A 20,714-nucleotide genomic window follows, 5' to 3' on the forward strand; every position below is an offset into this window, starting at 1 on the left:
ATGGCCCAAGGGCAGACACCACAATGCCTTTGAGGATCTCTTAGGAGGGTACCAAGGACACCTCAGGTTCATTCAATATGAAATTCCCACACTCAACATTTGGGAACTTAAGGACCCCAATGGACTTGAATTGACCAACTTGTAGATGAGCATGTGGACCATGACAGAGATGTGAGAAGTGGACAATTTCAAATTGTAGAAGAAAACGTCAACAGTCGTCCTCTTGGATCACCAGAGGTAGTTAATGAAGAAACATGTCAAGGTCAAGGGGAGGGAGCAACTACACAAGCTCGAGGCGAGGTGAGTCCGGCCTCCCTCTGTACTCAAGTTTATCTACTTCAGTTGAAAACTAATCAGTTATGTGACGAGGAATACCCTTGACCCAATGAACTTGCAATCATTCTTGAGTAGTCACCCTTTTTCATGCTGAAACCTGTCAGTGTTTAAACAACAATTTGTTAAGGGTAGCAAGAGAGATAGAAGACACGACTTTTGACACAGTAGTGTAGAGACTGGACTAGACCATAAATCCTACCATTCTGCGCTTTTCTCACAATTTTAATGCTACGACTACGCTTTTGATGGTGCAAATGAATTGTTGTCGTTGAGTAATGATATAACAATATTCTTTTAATCAAGTGTGCCGTATTTCCATGAATCCTTAAGTGCATGAGAGCTTATTAACCACAAATAATTTAAATTTGGAGAAAGTATGCAATATATTTTGACACTAGGTTTCTTCTCAAATTGAGCGGGACGTGTAAAATGACTTATCTAAAATTGATGAATAAATTATTTTTATTAAATTTTACTTTGTAATACGACAAGCAAACATAAAAAAATATCCAAATAAGCGTTAGTGTAGTAGCATCTTATTGCACCCTTTGCTTAAGAAAAAAATAAAATAAAAATAAATAAATTTTGTTGAAGGGTCCTACCATTATAACGTATCCTACCAAACATGCCAATATTGAATAGTCTAACCAGTCGTTGGAATCTCAAAATAAATTATTTATTTATTTTTGTATAAGAGTAGTATTATGGAATGGGCTGATAGGAAACGAAAGAGTAATACTAAAAATTGATTACATATGGACTGGGCCGATAAGAATAGTAAAAAAAAAAAAAAAAAAAGGGACCTGGGCTACATCTTTTATTATTATTGATTAAAGAAAACTTCAACAAATACCACAAAGGGGGTGTAGCTCATATGGTAGAGCGCTCGCTTCGCATGCGAGAGGCACGGGGTTCGATTCCCCGCACCTCCAATTGGGTGTTTTTTGGCTCCCCCACCGTTCGCTCCTTCTCTTTTTCTTCTGCCGGAGTTGGACGGCCAAGATTGACGTGTCCATTTATATCACAATGCATGAGTTACACACAAACACCGAACTTCCTCCCCTCCTTATCAACCTCTCGTTCCTAATCTTCATCGCCAATATATAGAGAGTGGATTATCATCACTACTCTGGTTCAGAGAAGCTCCCCAGCCAATCCGTTCAAGAAGACATAGATGAATCTCAACTTAGGTTATCCTTGGCTCTGTCTTCCCTCTCCACACAAATTTTCAAACAACGCTGCTCTCTTGTATCTCATATCAAGTACTACTCACGAATCGTCTTCGTTGAGAAACCATACATTTTCGACCCTCTCAGTGTCCAAGAGCTTCTTCAAGTACTCCAGAGCTTCACTGAGCGAGAGCGAGAATGAGGTCGCTGCCGAAAGCTCTGTTTCTTTGGATTTGTCAGGCGAGGAGTGGCTTAATTGTGTATCGATTGCGAAGGATGCAAATGAAGCCTTGAACATGATCGCTGAAAAGTCTCAGAGAAGTGGTGGTGTTGTGAGTATTGATGACTGTTGTTCGATCATATCTGCGGCGCTTGATCGGAACAACGCCGACTTGGCGTTGTCAATTTTCTCTGCCATGCGTTCTAGCTTCGATACAGGTATATACATTCAGACAGTATTAAATACAATCTCATATATATATGTGTGTGTGTGTGTGTTTGTGTTTTTATTTTTATTTTTATTTTTTATTTTATTTTATATTTATGTGTGTGGTGCTCAGAGTTGTTCTTTACCAATTTTGTAGCGAAAAACAAGAGAATACCTAGTAGATTGAAGATTAAAGTTGCCACAAATTAAAATTTTGATTCGGTGAAACTCAAGTATTTAGATAAGATAATGTATTATGCTCTGATCTGTACTGTCAATAGCAAAACCCATATATGTATCTGTGGTGCTTAGAGTTGTTCTGTAAGTGAACAACAAAAAGGGCAAGCAGTTTGAAGCTTAAAGTTCACAAATTGAAACGAGAGTATTTATAGAAGGATAATATGTTATGCATTGATCTGTGCTGTGTTAATTGGTAATGTATAGCTTATAAATTTGGCATTATACTGAAATTCAAACAAAGTGACTCAAAGGCTTGTTAAAACAGTGATTGCTCATTAGTTCTGAAATTGAGGCTTTTGTACACGAGTATTTGAAGTCTTTACTGATTTGAATTTTAAATTATTAGCTCTTGTTGCTATTTTAAATATGAGTGCTCAATTATTTGATCTTAATCTTTCCGTGTTGTATTTAAAGTATAATATTTAATGATTCAGTATTTGATCTAGGGGCAGGTGTTAGTGAAAAAGGTCCATCAGTTGAGAGATGGAAGTGGTCTCGACCGGATGTACATACTTACACATTGTTAGTTCGGGGTCTTGCAGCATCACTGAGGGTTTCAGATGCTCTTAGGATGATTGCCAGTGTATGTCGAGTGGGAGTGTCTCCAAGTGAGGAGGTATGGACATGGTCGTTTTTCAATTGCCTTTTTCCGTTGGCATTTTTCTTAATTATTAAATATATCTCATTTCAAGGATTTAAATGGGGAGTGAATTATACTATTGTGCTCTCTCCCTCCCTCTCTATCTCTCCCTCTCACTCACTCACTCATTTACAATGCCTTTAAATTATAACTTTAAAAAAATAAAGAACTTTGAATACTCAGGGACAGTGCTAATTTTGGAAGTCAGTAAAATGTTGAACAAAAGATCAAACCTAAAGAGGCCCGCCATACTATCTCTAATGGTATCTAATAGAAATATGAGGAGAAAAAAAATATATCAAAGCTTTTTCCTAATAATTTGTGGAGCACAAAATGAATCATAGTATGCCATTTTAAGCCTCTCAGAAGCCAAAAGCATGAGATTAGTAATATTTTTACTAGTTTTAGGCTTTTAGCAACTACTTTAGGCTTCCTTTTCCCTCCAAAGTGATCTTGAGCAATCCTTATGTAGTACTGAACTAATTATTCATTTCATTCATGTTTAGCTTATTGCCAAGGACTATAATGTAGCCATCATGTATGTGGTTATAATATTATAAACCTAACTATGATTTATTTTGGATGTTCATTCAGGTCCCTTTTGGTAAGCTCGTTAGGTGTCCAACTTGTATGGTAGCTGTTGCAGTTGCACAACCTCAACATGGTATTCAGGCATGTGACTAAAAACTTTAAATTTTTTTATGTATCTTTTGGTTTTACTTTGTCTTTGGGAGAATACATAGGCTTTAATTGTGGAAAATTTTATGCTACTCATGCCACATATGTGATGCACACGTGTCAGATCTATCATCTGGTTGGTTCACTTGGGCATCTTCACGAATAAACAAACAATTTTTTTCTCACTTCTGGCTTATACTGTGCATATAAAATTAGATTCCTTTTGGATCAGTTGTCAACTTTTCTAGCTGACAATGTAGTATGCTAGATGATTAGGAAAGCCACATGAAATGTGAAGTTCCCATGCATCAACTGGCACAAGCATGGCAGGGACACCATGGACGTTGTTACATTTTCTTGATAAAAAATTTTCATCTACTATAATCTCTAATCATTGTAGGAAAATGTACCTCATGAATCGGTTTTTCATGATATGACAATAAATTATGTCCAACCAGAATCTTCCACATGTTTCCTCAACATTGAGAACTTGCTGGAATATACATATTATTTCATGATAAAAGTGAATTTTGGGATTCGGAGATTGGCCCCTTTCAACAGGGCCCTTCTTGGCAAGTGGCTTTGGAGGTTTGGCAGTGAAAGACATAGACTTTGGAGGAAGATCGTTGTTTGTCGATTTGGGGAGGAGAGAGGGGGTTGGTATGCTAGACCGGTTAGATCTGCTATCGGCGTGGGTGTGTGGCATTCTATTGGGAAGGGATGGGATGAGTTTTCTAAGCATATTAGATTCAGAGTCCGAGAAGGTCGGAGTGTCCGATTTTGGGAGGATACTTGGTGCGAGGAACGTCCATTTTGTCGATGGTTTCCAAGGTTGTTCAGGATTGCTGTGGATTGCCATGCTTTGGTTGCCGACTGCTATTGCCTTGATAGCGGTAGGTTGTCTTGGGATGTTCGGTTCCGGTGAGCCTTTTAGGATTGGGAGCTGGATGATGTCACTGGCTTGTTGGACCTTTTGTATCGACAGGAGGTGAATGGCACTGGGGCGGACCTTTTGACTTAGGTGCCTTCTTCGCGGGAGACTTTTCAGGTCCGGTCATTCTTCTTCTGCCTTTCCGGTTTTCAGGCCCCTCTTATCCATAGAAAACGGTTTGGCATTCGAAGGCTCCTCTTAGGGTGGCTTTTTTTGCTTGGACTGCTGCTTGGGGCAAGATCCTGACTCTGGACAACTTGAGGAAGAGAAGACATGTCATTGTTAATCGGTGTTGTCTATGCATGACCGATGGAGAGTCTGTAGACCACCTTCTCTTGCACTGCCCAGTGACCCATGACTGTTGGAGCCTTATGTTGGGTCTCTTTGGCGTTCAGTGGGTTATGCCTCGGACCTCACGGGGTCTTATTGATATTTGGAGGGGGCAAAGGGTGGGGGCTAGTGTTCGCGACTTTTGGAGGGCGACTCCCCTTTGCATTTGGTGGTGCCTCTGGAAAGAACGCAATAGAAGATCCTTTGTTGGGGAGGAGTTACCCATTGGGGCTCTTAAGTATTCTATTACTTGTTCTCTCTTTAGTTGGGGTATGGGGAGAGATTGCTCTTATGCAGTGGAGTTTTTGGGGTCTTTGGATCCTTAGGTTTTCTCTTTTCTTTTGCTCTTGGTTCTTGACATCTTGTACAGCTCTTGGGACGCGTTCCTCTTTTGAACGCTTTCTAATACAATTTTACTTATAAAAAAAAATAATAAAATAAAAGTGAATTTTGGGGCTACTATATTCCCCCTCCGCCGCTGTGTGTGTGTGTAACGGGAAGGACTTTTTCAGCTTGCAAAGGTGAGTCTTTGGCAAGACTGACAATTAGTTTTTAGGATCTACAGAACTTGGTCTCGATTTATGAAGTTAAGTATATTTCACCAGGATCTTTGACTTATCACATGGGTTGTCCTGGACATTTTAACATTTGCTACTGTCTGATCAGATGTCTAGAATTTAGAAATGATTACATAATGATCTCTGGATAACCTCTTCACTTCATTTGCTGTATCTTATCATTGCATTTTTAACTTTACTACGACCATTTGTTTCACCCAGTTGGGCACATAATTTTGAACTGGACTGAGCAAGAGGGCTAAAAGACATTTTTAATTCCATATAAGGGGGAAATGTACTGGAGCCTCGAGCTTAGAGAGGCTGAAGCGGCAAATCGCTTCTACTGAGTTCCCCAACAGCAGCTTAGTTTAGTAGCTTAACTATTTCCACTGTCATACTAATATCTGATGTTTACGTTGTACTTCACAGATTGTGTCCTGTTCGAAGTGCCGGTACAAGTACGAGCTAGTTTCAGGAGACATTGTCAGTATTGAGTCAGAAGAGATCAGGTTAGTATTACTTCCCTTTAATTTATTTTTAGTTGAGTTTAACACTGTCAGTTGATCCCTCCCAATATGATTATGTTTATCTTGGTATGGTATTTCATTTGATTTGGGGTAGGATCACCTGTCATTGTGGTGGTGGTTGTTAGCGCTTGGTTGCCATTGATCATTCACTGATATTATGCTTCTTTTTTTCTTTTCTTTTTTTGTTTCCCTTCTTTCTTTGTCATTCCATTATCCTGTAAACCATATTTACAGTGGTAATATTCTTGGATAAAATTACCACTGTAAATGTGGTTTACAGTGGTAAAATTCTCGAGTAAAACTGAGGGTGGCCTTGGTGCAATTATAAGGTTGCTCTATTGTGACCTGGAGGTCATGGATTCGGAACAAGGAAACAACCTCTTCGCATGAGGAGATAAGGTTGTGTATATCTGACCCTCCTAGACCCTGCAATGGTGGGAGCATTGTGCATTGGGCTAGCTAGTGACGGACCTAGGGAATTGTATGAGAGGGGGTGGCTTTGAACAACAATAATATATAGTGGGGTATCATTAGAAATTTAGTGGGGGCATTTTAAGATTTTAAGGACATTTTTAAGATTTTCACAAAATTTATAGGTAATTTTGTAAATAAAAAAATTCAGTGGGGGCGGCTGCCCCCACTGAGCCCTTAATGGGAACGTAACTGAGGCTAGCCCTTTATTATTGAATAAAATCTTATTAAAACAATACAGCCTTTTTCCACTTCAGTGTTGTTCACACTAGTATAGTTGTGTATGGTGTTGATCCTGGGACATTCACTTTCTCTAAGGATTCCCTCCTGCCGAACGCAGCATGGATGTTCCTGCTTGGAAGAGGGGGCTAAGTTTCTTGCAAATAATGAAGCAAATCATTCCTGCTGCTGTTCACTCCATTGTGGTACATTTATTTCTTATTTTATTATGTTCTCAAAATGTGGGGACTTTAGATATTTATTCGGATGTTCTCTTGCTTTGACAATATGCTTCTCTTAATGAAATTTATGGCAATTAACTGTTAAAATCTTAATTAAATTATTATGTTACTGAATGTCACTTGATTAAAATTTTACCACAAAACATATCCTAAAAGATATTTCCTAGGATTTTTTTTTTCTTCTTATTTACATTTTCTTTTAAATCCTTTATCTTCCCTCATCAATGCCAATGTTTAATTATTATTATGACGACTCCTGCAATTCTGCCACAAGATTCATTTGTTAAAGAAAATTTTTGTTTAATGGTTACCAAGTCTTTCTTAACCCGTTAAACATTATTGTGAAGCTAGTGACTGATATGATCTGTCAGTTTGTTGCAGATGTTATAGCATATAACTTTGATCATCTAGCAAACTCGTTGTTCGTAGTTTAGTGTTTTAAATATCCATTTTCATTTTATGTTTCATCAGCTCTCTTATAACAAATCTATTAAGTAGTTCCTTGAAGGTGAAAAAAGATGATAGGTTTCCTTATAGGTGGGACCTCTAAAAGATACCTTTAGTTGCCAATGTACTGGCTTGAATGTGCACCTGCATCTTTCTTTTCGTAAGAACGATATTAATTGAGTCCTTAACCCTCACCCCTCTATTTTATATGTTATGCCAGCACTTTACCACTAAGCTACAAAATGACTTTGGCTACATTCATATTTCTGCTCTACATCTGTTCTTGTAGACCTTTATCTCCATGGATTTTTTATATAATTTTATCTACAATTCTGGTCTGCAGGTGCAGACTCCCTCTGGTATGGCAAGAACAAACAAGTTTGCTACTAGAACAGTTGATCTCCCTGCCCAAGAAGGAGAAAGAGTTACCATTGCTCTAGCAGCTCCATCAAATGTTTACAGAGAGGTGGGTCCCTTAAAATTTAGTCCTAAAGTACCCAACTTCTACCCTGGAGAGCCTATGTGTTTGACAAACCACAAAGATGGTCGAGAATCACTTTTACTAAGAGCTCCCACAGAAAATAGAGGCCCGTCCTTACTCAACCCCTCTATCTTATTTCCACTTCTTGCTCTACTGGCCACTGGGGATGCTGCCTCTGGAATTATTGATCCCAGCTTGCCTCAGTTCATTTCAGTTGCTGCTGTTTCCTCTCTTGCTCTTGGAGCCACTTTGAATAGTCTGGTTTTCCCCCAACTAAATCAGGTAAGTTAGTCCAATGATTTTTTAAAACTATACATGTGGCCCTTGTTTCCACCCCAAATCTTTCTTCTTATCGAGTTTCTTACCATTTTTAAGAATATTATTGGGCTATGTGCAAATCTGTGGCATTCAGATTTCAGTCATGGGCATACATCGCTTGTGCGCCCTTTGCACCTTTAGTGATTTCAGTGATATGCATTTCCAATGTCCATTGTGTATGCTGTATCGAATATCTAAACAAAGTAGTTTAGAAGTTTTTAGAGAAAGTTATAAAATTTATCGATATTCTAAGAGCTGGTGGCTAGCCATCTCCACTAGAGTTATTACAGTCCTCAAATTACTGCCTATTCTCGATGAGTGAGATATTATATAATTATTTATAGACATCAGGGTGATTTCTTTATGGTTTTTACTTTTTACGATGTAGATTTCTTTGGGGAATTCTCACAGAGAATATGGAAATCTATACTTAACTTATTTTTTCTGGTTCCAGCTTCCTCAGAAGTTGGTAGATGTAACTGCTATCAGGCAGCAACTTTTATCTCAATATGACATACTTCAATCTCGAATCAAGAATTTGAAAGAAGCTGCTGAAAATGAGGTATCCCCCTGCTGTTATTTTGACCTTGGTATAGCCAACTACTTTATAACTGATTTAATTTGAGCTACTTTATGTTGGGTTTGCCTCTAAGAGTTGTTGATTTTTTGTTGTGCAAGTATTACAATATTATAAATGAATACATCTATGAGGTGGTTGAAGGAGCACCAAATGGAGGTAAAATGAGTGAATCGATTAAGATGGTTGGGGCATGTACAAAGAAGACTGTTAATTGCACCGCTTAGGAAGAGTGACATGATCCACAATGAGGATAATGCTAAGGGGAAGGGGAGGATCAAAATTAACATGGGTAGAGTTAGCAAGGAAAGAAAATATGTGATTTGAGTGAGCCTATGGCCTTAGACAGAGTAATGGAAAAATAGGATTCATGTTGCTGATCCCATGTAATGGGAAAAGGCTTTGTCAAGTTGAGTTGAGCTTCAAGTGTTTAAAGCCCTTACAAGCTACATAACATAACCTGTTTTAGTTAAACTCATAAAATGTTAATTTTACAGATACATTTTTTGCTTTTAAATGATATAAGTGAAGGATATGTGCCATATATATACTACATTTTCTCTCTTTTCTCAAATAAACTTGATTGGACCTCTCTGTTAAGGAAGGTTTGAAAAACTGGAACTGATTTTGGGTGAATCAATTTATTGACTATTTAACAAAACAAGAGAAAGGGGAAACATCAAGTTTATTATTCAAGCACCTATTTAATTTTTCCTGCAAATTTATAGGAAAATCAATTTTCCATAAACAAATTAATTGCATTAAATTTTATCTTAAATAAGGAATTCAAGCTTTAAAAATTATAGTGTCTTAACCATGAATTTTCTCATGAAGCATTATTTTTATATAAACTATAGCACCTGGGAAAATTAGTTGCTTGAGTTCAAGCAATTTAATGTAAAATCTTCTATGTGGAAACCTTTTGTGATTTTGAAAATTTTAAATAAGTGAATATTTGAACCCCTTGGGGATCTTGTAAATGAAATTTATTCAGAGTTGTCTCACTTTCCTGAATTTGAAGTTGTAAATAATTCTGACCTTGCAAGTCATGTAATTCACGCTGTTTTGTCATATATCTTGTCGAAACTTGAATTTCTTAACCAATGGGCCATTAGCCCAATGGTATAACCTCTCCTCCCTTAAAGGGGAGGTGAGGGTTCAAGCTTCATAGTGGGCATATTGTAAAATGTGTGTGTGTACTTACCTAACAAAAACTAAAAATAAAAATAAAAATACAAAAATTTGAAGTTTCATAGCTAAAGTTGAATTTTCTTTATATAGGTTTGGATGCTGGCTCGAGTATGTCAGTTGGAGAATAAAATTGTTGCTGTTGGAGAACCTTCTTATCGGTGAACCTTCAAAAAATTTCTAATACTTGCTTAATACATTGAATAATTACCAAAGTTATAGTTATTATTTGTTTTAGCAGAAAAATGGATTACCTTTAAGTTCTCTTGGTCAAAGTCCACTCCTGTTAAATAATTATTTCTTTGTCTACAGTGCTCGGAGAAGTAGAATCAAAAGGGTGCGTGAAGGCCTTGAAAGTTCCCTCGAGAAACGGATTGAACTGATTGCCAGCTTTGCAAGAGTACGATTTTTACACCACAAAACCAAAAAGAAAACACACACACCCAATCAACTTTTTTGACTGCACGTTCATGAGCTAATGCATTATGATGCTACTTGTCAGATTTCTTCAATGATTGAAATTGAGGTAGAGATGGACTCTGATCTTCTTGCTGCTGAAGCGGCTAACAACGCGGTCTGCACCACTCTATTATATATTCTTCCCTGCCTTAATCCGACTTTAATATAGAAACTACTTAGCTTCTTTAGCGTTGATCTCTGATTGATCCACCTTTTTTTGCGCATTCACTACACTCCAAACACCCACACTCAAGCACATATATACACTCAGCATTTCTTAATGTGTTTGTTGGAATCTTTAACAATTGCAATGCCTCCCAACTTTTCACCAGAACTTAATTTGACTCAATTATTCCTGCAGGAAAGTATTGCTGATCAAATACAACAAATCATGGAGCTTGAAAATCTTGAAGAGGCATGCTCTTATAACCTTGAAATATTCTCTCTATGTTATACTAATATATGACTACTTGGAGATATGCGTGATCAGGATTCTTTAAACAAAACTAATTAACAATTTAAGTATAAAAGAAAGGGAGGGAAATTTTTTTTTTTTGCTTTCTTATAAGAAAACAGAAACTCAACCAACAATCTTCAGTTCCCTCTCAAGGGCTGTTCCGGTGGATGGGATGGGCGTATGGGTGGGGAATTATAGTTTAGGCAGTATCTCCCTTGAGGCGATCTTGAAGGATGAAATGTGAAAAATGTCTGGATTTTCCTCTCCCCGCGCTTTGGAATTTGAGCCCCCATTGTACATTAAGGGGGAAAAAAAGGATTATGACGTGTGGTTTTGGTTCTAATCATTCATCATTTCATGCAGAAATGGAGACTCCAAGCTGAGGCGAACGATGAGGTGGAAAGACTTCTCAATTCTGAACCCTTGCCAACAGAACAAGTGTTTGATGTATAAAAAGTAATTTCCTTTCTCCTATTAGCCTAATCTTCACATTGTTTTGCCTCAGTACTTCGTCTTTTCAATTTCTTATTTTTTTATTTTTATATTTATTGCCTTCAGTGTATCAATAGAAACAAACACGAGGCACTGGTGTAAGAGACATCGATTCCCTTTATACGTCCACAATGATGCTGCACGACAAAACGATCAACCACCAACATCATGCCTTGAGAGGAATCTTGAACTGTGCATGATCACGGAAAAGGAGAACGATAGCATCACAAAATAGGTGCTCGACGGTGTCATAGCCGAACACTTATCCTAGCTCACTGACTGACCTCAGAGTTCAGAAATCATCAGAAAACAGTGGCATTCTTTTGTAGATTAAAACCACATTATCAATTAAAATATGAAATTAATCACCTTTACTCAAATTTGTTGCTTCACAGGGAGTCATTGTATGGATGGAACTGTTAGTGTTCTTTTCGCAGATCATATGTATTATACTTGCAATGATGTTCATCTCATATATGTTTTTGCTCAAATCCATATTTCTCTGGCTTTGGCCCTTTTCAAATCAATCTATCCAACCTCTTGTACATTAGTTGATTCAATTCATGCTTATGTTTGGCGGCACCTTGGATTTAGGATTGTTGAAAATTGAGTACAAATTTTGAATTAAACCTTCTTGAGTTCCAAATTCAAGACACTGATTTGGTATTCCCAAACATAACATTAGTGTAATTAAATAGACAATGTTGGCTTCCCCACCCTGGCTAAGATTACTACAAAATTGAAGTTTTACTAATGGAATACAAAGATACAGACCTTTGAAAGTAAAACTTGCATTCCATTTGGCCAAGAGTCGGGATCTTTTAGGGTATAACACGTGTGGTCGCTCATACGTGCAAGTGATGAAATTCGTTCGATGTGGTACAACACGTGTTTCATGTTGGATCTGCTTTCGACAAAAAATACACACATACCCAATAACGACTACGAGGACCCATTGGACTTTCTTATTAATTTGGCTTTGTATGTACAAGCTGGAGTAGTTATAAAAAATGCCCCTCTCGAAACTTAAGAAATTCTCATAAAAAAAATAATAATAATAATCATATTCAAAAAGAAACTATTATTTACTCCGCATTCAAAAAGGAGGGCCCTTATGTGTATCCGGCTTGAGCCAAATAGGCCCAAATAACAAAATTCTATTATAAGGTTACCCATAGTAAACAAAGATAAAGTTTTTGGTGATTTCTGTCAAAGTTATGGAATAGTGGAGTAAGATATAGATTTTTCAAAAACATCAATTTTTTTTTTTTTTTTTTTTTGAAAGTTTAAAACATCAATTATTTTGATTGCATGAATATGATGGACTTTCTCGAAAAAAGGAAAAAAAAAAAAACCTCAATCACGGTATATAGCATAATGACACAAACTACTTTATAATGACACCACCTCTTAAAGTTAGAACCTTATATTTGTCATCAAAATTCTTTTCTTTTTTTTTTATAGAAAAAAAATAAAATTATTGTTTGGTTTGCAGCTCATGAAACAGCAAGAAAATTTAGAAAACACCTAAAAATCTACCTGGCACCTATTTTTAGAAAACACTTTTTTAAAACTGGAGTTGCAAACTCTGGCCTTTTTAGAGAACAGAGAAGAATGTCCTCTTTATAACATTATTCTCTTACTAAAATCTCCAAAACCCTAATGAAGTCGTTTATGTCGAAAAAAAATTGAAGCCCTACATCAAAAGTTTGCAAATCCAAGCCATTAATCTTGCTCAGATCTGTGGTTTTTATTGTATGCGTTGAAGTTTCTATGGTTGATGATCAACCCTATACATTGTTTGTTCTATGTGAATCTGATCACTGAACCAGTTTGAATCCACCATTTATATATCTTTATATATATATATATTTATGTTTATGCAATGAGGGTTTGAATGCAGCATATCCTCGAGAAAGAAGGCAATCAGTCAGATAACACCAGACATATGGAGGTAAATGCAGGCCTCTTCATCTTTTTTGTTGACAACAAACTTTTAACATGCTCTTCATGTTTTTGTTGAGTTTAGGTAAGTCTTTAAAAAAGTTTGAATTCAATTTAAAGCTATGTGTCACGTTCTTCCCATTTTTTTAATTATTATTTATTATTATTATTTTTTTATCCTGACAAATTAGGGGGGAGAGGAGCGGGACGCTCTGCCACTTAGGCCATGAGTTGCCCAATGTTCTTCCCACCTGATGAATTCTTTTATGACAGGTCCACATTATATACATACACATCTCTCAAATAATTTTTAGTTTGGATATTTTATTTTGACAGATAGCGGAATTGATTTACAAATTTGTCAAAGTTATTTATAAATTATTAAAACAAATATGGTAAAATTATTACTAGGGCTGCACACATTTTAATTTAGTATGATTTCATGTTAAATCATTGATTGGTAAAAAATTAGATAATTGTTGAACCGGTAGAGATATGGACAGGATAAATCTATTAATAAGGTGTTCGGACCAGTCTTTCAGAGACGGCACACTTAATAAGAATCATTAGACATGAGGACCAAACCGAACCACATTTCTAAAACTTAACCTCCAAAGAATAATGTAATAATACACTATTAAATTCCTTTCCAAATCACTAATAGTATCTTACTGCCAATGGTAAAACATATTAGAATAAATACTTGAATGAAAATCATTGGATATGTACTGATAAGCATTGCTAATATTAGGATATACAAGTCAAACTCATGTCAAACTGAAAATGTATGACATGGTAGAGTGGTGAGTCATCATAATTTTATAATCAAGGAAATGCCGGTGCAACTAAGCTTCTCTTTCTATATTTCAGGGAGGTAGGGCCCACAAAATCACGGAATCGTCGACTAGCAATGACGGTTTGACTCGTGACACGAGCACCATCAAAGAAGCACCTCACAACCAACAAAGGGTCGCCACGTGGCCCACCCCCTCCGCAAAATATCACTCCATACCAATTTCACCTTCCTCGCGTTTAGTAGTTGTAAGTATATAATAAACGCAACACTTCCATCAGAGAGTGCTCATTTCTCGATTCAGATCCAAAGTCTCAGTTCTCATTATATATATATATATATATATATATATACACACACGCATATATATAAATTATATATAGCTATATATATATCTGTATGTATGGCGAGGAACATATTGGTGACAGGTGGTGCTGGTTACATTGGAAGCCATACGGTGCTTCAGCTATTGCTGGGTGGATACAGAGTTGTTGTGATCGACAATCTCGATAACTCTTGTGATATCGCAATCAAGCGAGTTCAAGAACTCGCCGGCCCAGAGTATGCCTCAAACCTTTCCTTTCACAAGGTACATTATTTCTAGGGCATGAATATGATGCTCTCTGTATATATATATTCATGTGTGTGTATATATATTGTTTCTAAAATAAACTGATTATTTTTGGCGCTAATTTATATGTGGTCACTATTTTTGGTTTCAAAAGTACTTTAAGCTTTATCAATACTATATAGATATATATTCGATTGATTAGAAGTACTTTACCAATGCGTATCACTTGTATTGATCTGTATTATGGCTTAATCTGTAAAGTTCTTGTGTATTAATGGTTTAATTGTCTATATATACGTATGAATTCATCTATATGTACACAATGGTACTAAATATATTCGATTGATTAGAAGTGCTTTACCAATGCGTATCACTTGTATTGATCTGTATTATTGCTTCTTTTTTTCTTTTCTTTTTTCCTGTAAAATACTTTTGTTTTATTGGCTTAATAATCGGTTTAATTTTCTATGTATATATGTATGAATTCATCTATATAAACACATTGGTACTAAAATAAACTGATTATTAGGCGCTTGTTTATATTTGGTCACATTTTTACTTTCAAAAGTACTTTAAGCTTTGATTAGCAGTACATTACCAATATGTCTCATTTGTGTTGATCTCTATCATTGATTTTTTTTTTTTTTTTTCCTGTAAAATACTTGTTGTTTTTTAATGGTTTTATCATCGGCTTATAGATTGGATTTATCGATTCTGTTGCATATGATATTTGTTTTTGTAATTGGTGGGCTTGATTTCTGTAATTCTGGTTTGATCTGCAGATAGACCTCAGGGATAAGACGGCGCTTGGAAAGATTTTTGCTTCAACAAAGTAAGTTTTTAGTTGTATGCTGTAAAGATTATCGCTTTTGTAAGGTTTTTGTCACTTTGAATCTCTGAATAGAAGACAAAACTTGAAGTGATTGATCCCTTCAATTTACTTTCATAGTTTTTAATCATTTATAGATTTTAGTTTTATTAACCAATCTTATTCGTCATCATCATCTTTTTCTTAATTGTATGCATATCATTGGCCTTTAGCTTAACATATGATCCCAAGCTTCTGCTGCTCTTGTTTATTCTTTTTTGAACTGCAGATTTGATGCTGTCATCCATTTTGCTGGCCTAAAGGCAGTTGGTGAAAGCGTGGCAAAACCATTGCTGTACCATGATAACAACCTTATTGGTACAATTAATCTATTGGAAATTATGGTTGCCAATGAATGCAAAAAGGTTTTTTTTTTTTTTTTTTCTTTCATATTACTTCATTTTAGTTTTTTTTATTATTCTGAGTCTTTTTCACAATAGTAAGAAAATTTCATAACACTTGTTTAACTTTGTGCCTTTTGGCCTTGATTCCATTGTTTTTAGTTGTGTCTGTTACATCTGTTTTATATGCACGTAACTGGGTATGGGGTAGGGTTGAAGTTTTCCCATTGAATCAGCTTTCTAATTCTAAAATGTGGTTTTTGAATATTGCAGCTTGTTTTTTCATCATCAGCAACTGTTTACGGTTGGCCAAAGGAGGTTCCGTGTACAGAGGAGTTTCCATTATCTGCAGCAAATCCTTATGGACGGACCAAGGTATATGAAAGGATGAAAAACTTTTGGCATCTGCTTCTTGATTGTGACCCCCAAATGCCTATTTAATTTGTTCAAATATTCTCTTATCGAGTTTTTTCTTCTACGGTTACCATCTAAAATGGTTGATCCTTTCACTTACCAAAAAAAGATTGTTGATCCTTTCAGCTCTTCATTGAAGAAATATGCCGTGATGTCTACCTCTCGGACTCAGAATGGAAAATTATATTGCTTCGATACTTCAATCCAGTTGGTGCACATCCTAGTGGCTACATTGGCGAGGATCCCCATGGTACACCAAACAATCTCATGCCCTTTATTCAGCAAGTTGCTGTTGGCAGGCGATCTGCATTGACAGTTTTTGGAAGTGACTATGCAACAAGTGATGGTACAGGGGTATGCCTTCATTATAAGCAATTCTCTGTTTGTCTATTGTGCAGTGCAATTTCAAAATTTATTGCAAGTACCCATTATCTTCTCTATTTATAATGAATCTTCTAGTATTATTTATATATAATACATCATGCAAAAAGGTGTCTAGGTTTTACTGCCGACGCATTCTGGATGTCACTAGTGCACTATGTCCCATTTTTCTTGAGGCATTTGTATTTTAACGAAGTGTGTTGGAGCATAGGCCAAATATCAAAAGAAGAATGTTCAAGAAGTTGTAATGACTGCGTTTACTTGTCATCATGAACTGGGATGGTCCATTAACTGCATGGTTCTTCCATTTTATCTTTATTGATATTTTATATAGGTTTAAGTTCAAATGAATTTTTATTTCTATGGTTTTTATGATTTCTTTTTCTTTTAATACGATTATACCTAAGATTTAGGGTCTTACCGATATAGATATTGTATTCTTTCCTCAGTATTCTGCTTTCCATTAAGCTTTTATTTTGACGTTATTTATCCTTATCCTTTCCAATTTTCAGGTACGTGATTTTGTTCATGTTATGGATTTAGCAGATGGACATATTGCTGCATTGTGCAAGCTATCTGATCCTTCCGTAGGTATACCATCCCAGATTCTTATGTTTTTTTGTTTTCAGTGTCCATCTCCGGGAATGAGTTTATCTAGTTTCTATTAATCTATGGAAATAATAACCAATTTGCTTACATATCTTGTTTAGATCTTGATTAGATGCATGAAAGAGCCAGTTTTTGTGCTTCTATATTTGAAGCATATAATGCTTGAAATGCTTACAGTCAAGGAAATGTAGAACATTTTACTTATTTGACTATGGACAACAATGCAGTAGATGTATGAGAGACTGCTCAACTTATGTAAGCATATTTCACTAATGTATAAAATACTTGAAGATAAGGATCTGTTATAAGTCACTGGAACATTATATGAGCTTAAATTTTAAATTTTGACAAGAAAATTAGATGCATTTTGATGGCTGTTGCTAGATAACTGCGTAAGTTTGACTTAATAGGGTTGATGCGTGGGAGAATTTGCATTGGCCTGGCCTTTACAAATGATTTAGGTTGGGAATTTTTTATATCAGTTGGGTTTTATTAATTAATCTCAAAGGATCCTTGTTCATTAGATGTAATATAGCATATACACTGGCAGTAAACCTACAGGCACCCTCTTTACTCACTTGGTGAAAGATAGGACAGAAAGTACGATTAGGACAGTGGCAAGCATTAATACCCTCTTTAACAACATGATTCTGATGACATACACAACTGCAGGCTGTGAAGTGTACAACTTGGGAACTGGAAAAGGAACAACGGTTTTGGAAATGGTAGCAGCATTTGAGAAGGCATCTGGAAAGGTATGCATCTTTTGAAGTCTGTATTTAGTTTTCTTATGTCAGAAGTTTTAGAAATTGATTTAGTTTATCCTGGGAAATTTTTGCTTGGTCTACACATATATATAGTTTCATCCAATTGGGACAGGATCTGGAATCGGCAAGTCTAGGCAGATCACTAGTGTCCATCCTTGATGTGAGTTTAGATCACATCTTCTCATAATTTGTCCCTGATTCATAAATGAGCAATTAGCAATTGCTTGGAGTATTCGTTTTGAACTTAAATTGTTCAAGTAAGTCACTGTTGTGATATAATTGCTTCAGAGAATTAGGGTGGGTGTGGATTCGATGCCTCACACTTGGAGCAAAACTATTGGAGTTCCTCCGAACTCTTCAATGAGAGGAGTGCTAATTTTCAAATCCCGAACAATGAGAATTTTTTAGATGTGAGGCCTGGTAAGAACCAGACCAAAGAGATATTCTGGTACAGAGTGCATTTTATTAAAATGCTACATCCACCAAAATTCAGCAAAAGCTGTTTTTTCTTCTTCTTTTTTCCCCCTCATTCTAAGAATGATAAGTAAGCACATACCCACACACACTGCGGGCCCCAATAGGGACTTGAATGCTCAACCTCCCATATGGGTAGGAAGTGGAGATACCACTTGAGCCAAATGCTTGGTGGTAACTATTGGATTATCAAGCACCAGACCCTTAAGGCTCTGGCGGGCTATTCCTAGCTGTTCTCATAAATTGTTGTCTTTCTTACCATATGCTTGTTTCAGAAAATTCCTCTGGTTATGGCTGGGCGGAGACCTGGTGATGCAGAGGTTGTATATGCATCAACAGCCAAAGCAGAGCGCGAGCTGAAATGGAAGTAAGTGTTTACACGCAATTCATTATTTAGATAATTTTAACCAATACTTGCTTGAGCAAATAAATCTCTGACCGATGACCCTTTGAGCTTGCTGTTTGGAGATCGGTCTCATTCAGTCATGCTACAACTCTTGGAGTTGAAATTATGGTTGTTTAGTGTTTGGTGTCATTTCTTGAACTTAATGACAGAATAATAACCAATGCTGTTAGAATTATACAATGATGGCTGTTTCTGCTAACTTCCTATTTGATTCTCAGTGTTTTCTTATGTTATTATATTAGTCTATTTCAATAGCACATTGAAATATGATATTCTTGAAATTAGTAGTTGAAAAGATTGAAAAATGGAAAGTACTATGTTTTTCATACTCCTAACAATGTAGGTAAGTTCTCCCTCAATTATTTTGAAAAGTGATCTCTTATGAGAGCCTTTAATGGAATTACGAAAAGAGCAATGATGCATCTTTTGAATTTGGCGGATGTTGAACATGGAATATGTATGTAAGTGGGGGTCTGGCCCCACCATATGATGTCGGGTGATCTCATGTGACGGAGTCCACACCCTTATATCTGCCAATATTGAAAGATCTATCATTTTTGCTACGAAAAATTTAATAACAACGATTAGTCAAATTTACTTCGTGTGATGTGATTGCATAATATGTGGTATCTTCACAGGGCAAAATACGGCATTGATGAGATGTCTCGTGATCAATGGAACTGGGCTAGCAAGAACCCTTATGGCTATGGATCTCCAAAATCTGGGGCTTCACTGATTGCGCATATTTAGAACCTGATTATTTTTACTTTTAATGTCACTTTCATTCATTTTAGGGTTTTATTCTAGTTTCTAGAACAAATTTAAGTTCCATTTCACACAGAGGTAGTATTCTAGTTACATTTAGAATGGTATTATTTTTGGTAAATATGTTATTATGGACTTCTCAATAAAAGTGCCAACTTTTCAGAATATATATATATATATATATATATATGAGTTTCCACTGATTTGATAACCAATGTGTTGGTCTGTATTATAAGTTTTCGTATTTGTTCTGCTAACTACCATTTCATTTGATACCTTTACTGTGCTGTAACTAATCTCTGCTGTAGATACACTTACATCCAATTTTTATTTTCAATACTTTAATTTTAGATTTTTCGAACACATTGGTTCTAAAACAAATGTGTTAAAAGTTGAAATTTCTTTTCAAAATTATTATTTCTAATTTCAACTCACTTAAATCTTATTTAAATACATTTAAAAATTTTATTTTTGTTAAGAAACACATTTCTGCTGTGTGGCATAAATTAAAATTATAAATACTTGAATTGCTTGACCTGACGGAGAATAAGATTAAATTGCTCAAAAAATGAATTCCCAGCAGACTAATGAATTGTTAGTACAGCCCAACAGTCAACACATGCACATACAGTAACGAATATATAATTGCTATTTTCAAAGATCCGAGAAGGCAAAAGTCAAAGAAAGAGATTGATTTACTCGAATTCCCAGACTTGATGAAACATGTGGGGTCCCCATTGAGCGGCAACATGTGGTCCCCATCGAGCACCGCAAAGCGCTTCAAAATTCGAGCCATTTACTATTTTATTTATTTCTATTTTGCTTTCTTTCTTCTCCGTAACTTTTTTTCTTTTACTTTACATCAAAATGTCTCAAATTATTTTGCTAAAACCATTTTCTTTTACAAAATTAATGAGATTACAGATGAATTGTTCGTGAATGCTTTTTAGAATGGATTTGTTAAAAAAAATTAATTTTGTTTTGTTTGTTAAATATATGCCAGAAATTTTAAGTCCCAATTAGAGAGTTCAATTATACTCATGTAAAAGGAATGTGAATGAATTTTTTTGTTATTGAAAAAAAAAAAAAAAAAAAACATTTAAATACACAGTTTTTATATCAGAAAGTAAAAGTTATGATTTGCAATTGCCGACCGATGTGTGGATATACATTAAGCCAAAAATATAAAAACAGC

General features: G+C 35.8%; 2 protein-coding genes and 1 non-coding gene across 4 annotated transcripts; all 3 read left to right on the plus strand.

Annotated features, from left to right (window-relative positions):
• Positions 1-1,195: 1,195 nt before the first annotated feature.
• TRNAA-CGC (transfer RNA alanine (anticodon CGC)) lies at positions 1,196-1,268 on the plus strand. Its single transcript has one exon. It is a non-coding gene; the product is annotated as a tRNA-Ala (tRNA).
• Positions 1,269-1,417: 149 nt separating this feature from the next.
• On the plus strand, positions 1,418-11,677 carry LOC132286926 (uncharacterized). 2 transcript variants are annotated; one of them, XM_059789361.1, is made up of 13 exons: positions 1,418-1,943; positions 2,625-2,788; positions 3,407-3,484; positions 5,738-5,817; positions 6,647-6,731; positions 7,558-7,977; positions 8,468-8,575; positions 9,872-9,939; positions 10,091-10,178; positions 10,281-10,352; positions 10,599-10,652; positions 11,058-11,150; positions 11,253-11,677. In XM_059789361.1, the coding sequence occupies exons 1-12, from the start codon at positions 1,511-1,513 to the stop codon at positions 11,145-11,147; spliced, it is 1,740 nt and encodes a 579-aa protein (XP_059645344.1). In that variant the 5' UTR covers positions 1,418-1,510; the 3' UTR covers positions 11,148-11,150; positions 11,253-11,677. The 2 variants fall into 2 exon arrangements, with proteins under 2 accessions (XP_059645344.1, XP_059645343.1); XM_059789360.1 differs by having other exon boundaries at positions 1,419-1,943; positions 2,619-2,788.
• A 2,525-nt stretch (positions 11,678-14,202) lies between these two features.
• LOC132285738 (UDP-glucose 4-epimerase GEPI48-like) lies at positions 14,203-19,686 on the plus strand. The gene is made up of 9 exons (XM_059787933.1): positions 14,203-14,512; positions 15,277-15,326; positions 15,592-15,727; positions 15,977-16,078; positions 16,244-16,471; positions 17,011-17,089; positions 17,780-17,862; positions 18,624-18,715; positions 19,393-19,686. The coding sequence occupies exons 1-9, from the start codon at positions 14,327-14,329 to the stop codon at positions 19,502-19,504; spliced, it is 1,068 nt and encodes a 355-aa protein (XP_059643916.1). The 5' UTR covers positions 14,203-14,326; the 3' UTR covers positions 19,505-19,686.
• Positions 19,687-20,714: the final 1,028 nt, after the last annotated feature.

Source organism: Cornus florida, unplaced genomic scaffold (genome assembly GCF_030987335.1).
Source record: "Cornus florida cultivar Cherokee Brave unplaced genomic scaffold, ASM3098733v1 CherokeeBrave_3.0.0_Hap2_Chr11, whole genome shotgun sequence".
NCBI classification, from domain to species: domain Eukaryota; kingdom Viridiplantae; phylum Streptophyta; class Magnoliopsida; order Cornales; family Cornaceae; genus Cornus; species Cornus florida.

Bases quoted from the DNA above. Each gene is read 5' to 3' on its own strand.
- LOC132286926 (XM_059789360.1), top strand. From the start codon at position 1,511: ATGAATCTCAACTTAGGTTATCCTTGGCTCTGTCTTCCCTCTCCACAC. The intron at 6,732-7,557 runs GTACATTTATTT...TCTGGTCTGCAG, and splicing joins CTGCTGTTCACTCCATTGTG to GTGCAGACTCCCTCTGGTAT. The intron at 8,576-9,871 runs GTATCCCCCTGC...TTCTTTATATAG, and splicing joins AAGAAGCTGCTGAAAATGAG to GTTTGGATGCTGGCTCGAGT.
- LOC132285738 (XM_059787933.1), top strand. From the start codon at position 14,327: ATGGCGAGGAACATATTGGTGACAGGTGGTGCTGGTTACATTGGAAGC. The intron at 14,513-15,276 runs GTACATTATTTC...TTTGATCTGCAG, and splicing joins CAAACCTTTCCTTTCACAAG to ATAGACCTCAGGGATAAGAC. The intron at 16,472-17,010 runs GTATGCCTTCAT...TCCAATTTTCAG, and splicing joins CAACAAGTGATGGTACAGGG to GTACGTGATTTTGTTCATGT.